This window comes from Kryptolebias marmoratus, linkage group LG11 (genome assembly GCF_001649575.2).
Source record: "Kryptolebias marmoratus isolate JLee-2015 linkage group LG11, ASM164957v2, whole genome shotgun sequence".
NCBI classification, from domain to species: domain Eukaryota; kingdom Metazoa; phylum Chordata; class Actinopteri; order Cyprinodontiformes; family Rivulidae; genus Kryptolebias; species Kryptolebias marmoratus.
Genome location: NC_051440.1, coordinates 27083822 through 27092131, shown reverse-complemented (window position 1 = coordinate 27092131; position 8310 = coordinate 27083822). Strand labels below are relative to the sequence as shown.

At 47.8% G+C, this 8310-nt stretch overlaps 1 protein-coding gene across 3 annotated transcripts in view; it reads right to left on the bottom strand.

Moving 5' to 3' along the window:
* The window catches only part of LOC108248179 (receptor-type tyrosine-protein phosphatase beta), a 19753-nt gene that overhangs the window by 4931 nt on the left and 6512 nt on the right, over positions 1 to 8310 (bottom strand). The window contains exons 10-24 of one of the 3 annotated variants that reach the window (XM_037978409.1): positions 7314 to 7577; positions 6555 to 6818; positions 6203 to 6466; positions 5815 to 6072; positions 5472 to 5741; positions 5092 to 5355; positions 4738 to 5004; positions 4358 to 4648; positions 3673 to 3951; positions 3435 to 3584; positions 2275 to 2548; positions 1867 to 1979; positions 1038 to 1143; positions 524 to 601; positions 218 to 235 (exon numbers count right to left, since the gene is read on the bottom strand). In XM_037978409.1, coding sequence (XP_037834337.1) covers positions 218 to 235; positions 524 to 601; positions 1038 to 1143; positions 1867 to 1979; positions 2275 to 2548; positions 3435 to 3584; positions 3673 to 3951; positions 4358 to 4648; positions 4738 to 5004; positions 5092 to 5355; positions 5472 to 5741; positions 5815 to 6072; positions 6203 to 6466; positions 6555 to 6818; positions 7314 to 7577 — 3160 coding nt within the window. The remainder of the gene's footprint in view (positions 1 to 217; positions 236 to 523; positions 602 to 1037; positions 1144 to 1866; positions 1980 to 2274; positions 2549 to 3434; positions 3585 to 3672; positions 3952 to 4357; positions 4649 to 4737; positions 5005 to 5091; positions 5356 to 5471; positions 5742 to 5814; positions 6073 to 6202; positions 6467 to 6554; positions 6819 to 7313; positions 7578 to 8310) is intronic. The other 2 variants (XM_037978410.1, XM_037978411.1) reach the window with 2 other exon arrangements.

Genomic DNA, 8310 nt, shown 5'->3' with positions numbered 1-8310 from the left:
GATTCTAATTTTCTGATATGATGAATTTGAGATTTTCATTTGTTGTCATTTGTAATCATCAAAATTAAACGAAATAAACATTTGAAATATATGAGTTTGTATGTAATGTATGAATATAATATACAAGTTTCACTTTTAAAATGGAATTACTGAAATCAATCTACTTTTTCATGATATTCTAATTTTATGACCAGCACCTGTAATCTGGATGTCTTACCTGGAGATTCTTCTGCTGCTGAGAAACAACAAGACAGAGAAACAACAGGTGTAATAAACTGATTCAGAGTCTGCAGAGAAGCTGCTCCAGCAGCTCATCTCCGCTCACAAACACGTAGAACTCAAGAGCTTCTACTAAAGTTCAGAGGTAAACCAGTGTTTTCACACTTTCATGCACATTTTTCTTTGCAAGAACAAACAATTTATACTGTCTCATGTTACAAATACATTTTGGAAAGTCCCTCGTTCATGTTGTTGAAGCACGATGAGATACAGACTTTAAACATGACTAAAAATAATTAGTTACCCTCTGACTCCCAGCTGGACTCCTGCAGCTGACCTCTCCCTCCTCACACTCCTCCTGACAGCAGACTCATCCTCCACCCTGATGGACACACAGCAGCACCAACTGTTACACCTAACATACCTGACACACAGGTAAGACATACCTGACACACAGGTGAGACATACCTGACACACAGGTGAGACATACCAGACACACAGGTGAGACATACCTGACACACAGGTGAGACACACCTGACACACAGGTGAGACACACCTGACACACAGGTGAGACACACCTGACACACAGGTGAGACACACCTGACACACAGGTAAGACATACCTGACACACAGGTGAGACACACCTGACACACATGTGAGATATACCTGACACACAGGTGAGACATACCTGACACACAGGTGAGACATACCTGACACAGAGGTGAGACACACCTGACACACAGGTGAGACATACCTGACGTACAGGTGTAACATACCTGACAGGTGTACCTCCCACAGGTGTGTCTACAGATACTCACTGTTTGCGAGCCCTGTGCCTGCAGAGCAGCAGAACAGTGACTGCCACCATCATGGCGATGAGGAAGAGTCCGGCGCTGATGCCTTCGATGACGCCGCTCAGTGGTTCTGAAGGAGGAAACAAAGGTTCTGATGATCAGATCATTATCATCCTCCACCTGTTTCCTCTCACCTGTCTTCCTCACTTCTACCTGAGCTCAGGATGTTTTCATCTTCTTCTTATTACATAAGATCATGTTAAACTGCATTTCAGAACAAAAAGTTTGTATAAAGACACGTGTGACAGTTTTAATAAAGTTACCTGTAGTTGATTAGAAACTCTAAACTATGATGGGACCAGACTCTTATTAAGAAGAACATCTTTGAGGTTTATTTTGAAATTCCAGGTTAAACTTCTTCCTGTTGTAACCCTCAACCCTCCTGAACACCAAAGGTCTGATTAGAGATGAAATGAAGGATCTATGGGGGCAGCCATGATGGAAATATAGGAGGAAGAAAAGCATGCTGGGAAATGAAGAAGACCCAGAATCTGCTGAGTCACTGGTTGCCATGGTGATTCCCTCCCTTTGAAAGAAGAGGGGCCACACTTAGCCAGAAACAGACTAAAAACCAAGCCTCAGAGAAGTGACTGAGAAAATTTATGATACAATACAATTCAGATACGGTGGAAGTCAATGAGAGATCGGGTTTGTGACCTCCGACCTCTGACATCAAAACATCAATTCAGGCATGTAAGGCATGTGATAGCACCTTTCCAACCGGGCTACTTAAGGCGTTTAATGTCTGACCTGCAGAGCTCCGGGTCAGAGTATCTGGTGGACTGAACCTCACCTGCCTCGGTGACGACCGGTGGAGACAGGAAGGTGTCGGTGAACAGAGGAGACCAGGATCTGGAGTCTGTAGTTTCTCTGTCAAACAGCTGAGTGAACGCTCTGATGCTGATCCTAAGATACAAACAACAACAAAGAAACATGATTTATTCTTCTTGCACCATCGGTGGAGACAATTGGATCCAGCTCACAGTTAAACTATCTGCAGGGATGTTTTCTAATAACATCTGGAGTCAGTAGATCTGGTTCTTAACAACCTATACAGGTAGTTTCAGTCTGAGCTGGGAGTACTGGGAGGCTAGGAGGAAGTGGACGTCAGACTGGGACAAACTTGGAGACAAAGGGTCTTTTTTTATCTGTTTCATATCATCCTCATACCTGTGGGACAACAGGAGGATGGGCTCAGTACCTGTAGGAAGTCTTTGGTTTCAGTGGTCCGTCACAGAGGTTGTTCAGATCCCTGCTAGACTCTGGATGATTCAGGTCTCTGTGATCACAGGAGCCCCCCAGCAGGTCCATCCCTGTCCCCAGGCTGATGTTATAGATGTAGGTGCTGCTGTCGGGACCTTCGGAGCAGCGGCTGGCAAAGTAGCTGGTCTGGTAGGACCTGATGGAGCTGTTGGAGCTGTAGTCCAGGTAGGAGGGCAGGGGGTGCTGCTGGTCCGGCTGCCTGTCATCAACACCTGCAGACAGGTCAGGTGGTTCCAGGTGGATTCAGTGAGCCACATGAGGCTGACTACAGTACAGGTGTGGAATGACACAGGTGTGCCGAATCTTCCTGTTATTATCCGCCGTGACTGAGACAGGATCAGGATGTTCAGCAGTTACAGTTTGGCTCATTTTAAATTTTAGCTACTAATTTTAACACATTTAGCATTTAGCTACTAGTTTATTTTTAGCTTTCAGCTATGGTTTTGTTCATTTTAGCTACCATTTTGCAAATTTTAGCTTTTATCTATGGTTTTGGTAATTATAGGTTTTAGTTAGTTTTGCTGCTATTAGCTTTTAGCTGCTGTTTTGCTTTTTTCAGCTTTTAGTTAGGGGTTTGTTAAGTTTAAGTTTCAGCTACTATTTGAATTGTAGCTTTCAGATGCTGTTTTGCTAATTTTATCCTTAAGCGACCATTTTGCTAATGGTAGCATTTAGTTAAGGTTTTGCTTTATTTAGAATTTAGCTTCTGTTTAGCTAATTTTATCTCTTAGCTCCTATTTAGCTTGTTTTTGCTTTTAGAAAGGGTTTTCGTCATTTTAGCTTTTAGCTACTGTTTTGCTCATTGAACCATTTAGGTACGGTTTTAGCTTCTGTTTTGCTAATTTTAGCTTTTAGCTACCATTTTGTTCATTTTAGCTTTTGTTGAAGGTTTAGCTGATTTTAGCTTCTGCTCTGCTTGTTTTAACTTTAATAATTCACACTGCACTGAAAAAGTTTCTCTCTGTAGTTTTGTTCTTGTCCTGGATTCTGTAAAGGGACCCAGGATTCTGCAGGGTCTCTCAGGGACCACATGCACATAAAGGGGGCCCCTGTAGAGCTGAGGGGCCCCTGGGGGGTTTGGGGTCTTCTTCAGCTCACCTTCAGACTCCGTCACAACCACAGTGAAGAAGCTGACGGCTCCGTTGACGTCACTGAACCAGCTGCAGTTAAACTGGAACACGATGGAGGATTTGGAGACCACAGCAGACTTTTCACTGACCCGGGTACTGACGGGGGGCCTAGGTGGACCTGCAGGGACAACAACAGGACTAGATCTCTCCAACTGCCTCCACCTTCCACCACATCACACCAGAAGTTAACCTCCAACCTCCCTTACAGTCGATCATGGTGACCACGCTGTCCTCCGCCTTCTCGCTGGTCGTCCTGTCAGAGATGACCTTCACGGAGATGGTGTAGCGTTTGTGGGGCTCCAGCTGGGTGATGACATAGCTGGTGGAGTTGTGCCCGGTGCGTCGTGAATAGACCAGAGTGTGAGACTCCTGGTGGAGGCATTCGATAGAGTAGGAGTCAAAGTCGGCCTCTGGAGGCCCCCAGGAGCAGGAGATGGAGGTGGAGCTCTGAGGATGACAGTGGAGGCTGTGGACTCGCTCCGGTTCTGCAAAGAGATCAGGTAGACTCAGTTTGAGTCCTTAAAGCTGCCTACAGAAAGACTTCTGGGTCTGCAGAAGATATTTAAACTCCTGATCCTTCTGAACCGCTGGGTTCCTCTCAGGAACTTCTGGTTCTGCAGCCTCAGTTCAGACTGTTCCCATCTATGGTGCCATGGTGGTCCATCAGAGCAGAACATTCCTCTCTACCTTCAGAGGACTTCTGTTTTTCTAACACCTCCAACATCCTGACACGCCTAACTGGCACCGACTCTGGACTTCTGGACCGGTTCTGCTGGGACCATCTGAACTGGACTAAAGTCTCTTTACAGTGTAGATTTTGAATTTCAGGTGAATAAATGAACCTACTTTTCTTGAATCTTCTTTAAACCTGAGTGAGGGGCTGCCACCTACTGGTTCTGATGCTGTTCTGGATCGGAGTGCTGTAGGTAGGCGTGGCCCCCGGCTGCGTGGCCCCACTGACGGTGCAGAGGCTGAAGGTGTACAGTCGGCCGGGGAACATCCCTTTCAGGATGCGGCTGCCGGACGTTCGGCTGTGGTACGGATTGATGACTGAGAGCTTGTCCTGAGGAGTCCACTTCAGGTCAAAGTCGTCGTAGTCAGAATCTACAGGACCGCTCCAGGTGACCTCCAGGGAGATGTTGGTGACCCCACCAAACAAGAAAGATGTAGGAGGTTTTGGAGCTGAGGTTGGAGAAGATGGAAGCACTTGTTTTTTGACTGAAGAAGAATGTGAGTTAACAGTTTTATGTCATAGATCTCATGGTTCTCACCAGTCCGGCCCACAGCGGTGGCTTGGTTGTGGAGCTCTCCACTCAGACTCAGTACCTCAGCCCGGTACTGCCGGCCCGGTATGAGGCCTGAGAAACTGAACTCTGTCGCTTCTGAGCCCAGCTGATGCTTAGCCTGCCGGGAGCCGTTAGGGTTGTAGAGAGACAGCAGGTATCCACTCACATCTCCATCACCCCGGTCCCAGTCCACCCACAGAACATCGGACTGGTTTCCACTCCGAGCCTTCAGAGACGCCACTGCTGCTGGTACTGAAGAGCAAAATGTTCACTGATACAACCTGCAGTTCAAACACCTGCCCCCTTCACTGCTCGGGTAGAACTCGTGGCTGCTCTCACCTGTCCTGGCCCACATGAAGGTCTGGTTGGTCTGGTCTCCACTATGGATCAGGATCACCATCCTGTACGGGGCTCCAGGTCTAAGACCCTGGAAGGAGCACAGCTGAACGCTGGGTTGGATCTGCCGGTTCTCCTGCAGCGACTCATCACTTTTATACAGAAAGACCTCATAAAACTGGAAGTCTCCCTCAGGTGGAGACCAGTGGAAAGACAGGCTGTTGGTGGTACTGGTTCTGATGGACAGGTTGGTGACAGAAGCCGGGCCTGAAGGAAAAGGGGGACAAGTTTTGATTCATAACAGAGAAACACAAGAAGTTTTGTTTTCTTTTGGTTGGTAAAACACTCAGACATCCAGTCTGAGCAGAAAGAAAAAATCTTACGTGTTCGTGCCTCGGTGCTGACGGCCAGGCTGAGGACCCCCCCACTGGTGGTCTGGGCCAGGATTCGGTACTTCTTCCCCGGCGTAAGGCCATCAAACCTGTAGCTGGTGAATCCGAAGGGCTGTGAGGCATTGGTGACCAGGCTGCCTCTGTCATCCAGAACCTGCAGGATGTATCCATCAGCCATGCCCAGCGCTTCCTGCCAGCTCACCTGGAGGCTGCAGGTGCTGAGGACCGGGTCCACCTGCAGGCCCGTGACCGCTAACGGGACTACAGAGCAGAAACCTAGTGTTACAGCTCATGGAGGGCTCTAAAGGCGTTTAGGGTTAGGGTTAGTTCTGACCTGTGCGTCCTGCAGCGGTGTTGTTGTTCAGCAGCTCTCCGCTCACAGACTGGACCATCACGGTGTACACCTGACCCGGCTGCAGCCAGTCAAACGTCACCTCGTTCTGGTGCTTCAGGACATTTCTGAAGGTCAAGTTTCGGCTCCCTCTGTACAGGAAGACATCGAACCTGTCCACGTCACCTGGTCCAGGAGTCCAGCTCACCTTTAGGCTGCTGCTGTCCCCACTGATATGGATGTTCTTCACCTTACTGGGAACTGAGGAGGAGGAGAAACATGTTTACGCCTTTCAGAGTGATGAACACAACAAAGTAACTGCGATGAAAATAAAGTCTGTAGATATGAAAACGATTTAAATCCTTTTTTCTCTGAAGCCTCTGGGTCTGACCTGTGCGGCCCTCGATGTGCTGAGCCTTCTGATTCGGACCGCTGTACGTGGACACCAGGATCTTGTAAAGCCGTCCAGGTGTGAGCGACGACAGGACGCATTCTCCCACTCCGCTGCCCAGAGTGATGGGAGGAAACACCTTCATGTCGCTGAACAGCAGCTGAACCTCATAGTGATCCACGTCGCCCGGAGCGGCTGACCACGTCACCCGCAGCTCCTCCGTCCCCTGTCCTGCCAGAACCAGAGACCGGACCGCTGCCGGGACTGAAGGAGGTAGAGGAGCTGTGGTTAGTCCGTTGTACCTGTTACAGGTGTGCTGTGGACCTCAGTGAGTCTGACTGTGGTTACTCACAGGTTCTGCCATGGGTGGAGGCGCTGGCCTCATACAGTCCACTCCAGGTGTTCACCAGCACCGTGTAGAGCCGGCCTGGTACCAGGCCCGTGAACACACACTCACTCCGAGTCTTCTGCACCGTCTTGTTTTGCAGGAACGTGTTGTTGTGTTTGATGAACACCTGGTACAGGTCGAAGTCTCCGGCAGCGTGACGCCAGTAAACCTTCAGGTAGTCGTCCCGAGCACCGTGGGTCGCTGTGGGGTTCTGCACCTTTGATGGTTCTGATGGGTTTAAGGAAAGAGAACCATTAATGTGTTTACAGCTAAGACTTCAACATCAGTCTCAAAAAGTGATTCCAACATTAAAAACCTTCCAAAGAGGTGCTGTGATGTAAAATACTAAACATTTGGTATCACCATGGTAACAGAGGCTGAACTGATCACCTGTTTCGGAGCACTTTATGAGTCCAGTTTTATGAATTTATCCTATCTGGGTTTTTATGTTCTTTATTCCATTAATGTACCCTGTTGTTCTTTATAACTTTATTTGTTCAATCAATGTTTGTTTTTAAGTGGAAAAAGCATCAAATGATGCATGAAACGCCACTTTCTAAGCGAACACACGCAGAGTCTGAGTTAACAAACTTCAAACCATCACCGTAGTTCCTATTACCTCTCAGTGGAGTCAAACTAAAGAAAGAAAGTCTAGCTTTGTTGAACCAAGAAAGACACAAACACAAAAAACACAACAAAGAAACAAAGCGGTGCGTGGCTCACGTGTTCTCTCCTGGATGAAGGTGTGGTTCTGGTACCGCCCGCTGCAGGTGCTGATGGAGATGTTGTAGAGGCGGCCGGACACCAGAGAGTTGAAGACACAGCTGGGGTTGGACTTGGACACGACCACGGTGTGAAGCGTCCTGTCGCTGTCTCTCAGGGTCACCAGGTAACTGTCCACCTCACCTGCAGCCTGGTTCCAGGACACGGTGAGGAAGTCTGTTCGACCGTTGTTACTGACCCGAACCTCAGTGACCGCCGCTGGAACTGAGGAGAAAAGGTAACAGGTGAAACCACACACACCTCCCTTCATCCATGTTGAATGTCTGTGTGGTTGTTGGACTTTCTGACAGTTTGACCCAGAAGGAAACCAAAGGAGTTCCAGACAAAAGATCAAAAAGGTCTTATATGAAGTCTCATTTCATCCCTGATTTATACGGCGACATGAAGACATCAGGTGGTCTACAAGGAGCTTCAGCTGCACATCTGTGTTTGGATGTTTGCAGTTTCGACCTCGTAAACATCAGACAAACAGCCGAAGGTTTCTCTACATGCCGCTAACACAAATCCTCCTCACGCCAAGCGGTTATTCTGGGTGAAGACAGTTTCCTGGCAGCCTGACAGGAAGTCTTCGACCAACAGACCTGCACGTTCTTTTGTGTGGCTGTCGTTGTCAACACTTCCTGAAAATTCCTCCCAAATTCCTGCTTTTCAATAATATCCGGCTTTCAGTTTAACACAGACCCCAACAGGTCAGGATCTGCAGTCAGACCAGCAGCTAAAACCTGAAAACTGAAAATGTTTCAGGTTTGTTAATATTTGTCATTTCTTGTGTTTCAGGCTGGAACAGATTCTGATAAAACTTCTGTTTGTCATATTTCTGTTCCTTCATCTAACACCTAAAGATGTCCTGATGATTTTAGGAGCTATTTTGTCTTAATGTGTCCAACAGTACAAGTCGTCCTCATCACATGTTTAGTTTTTTTATTGGGGACGGGTC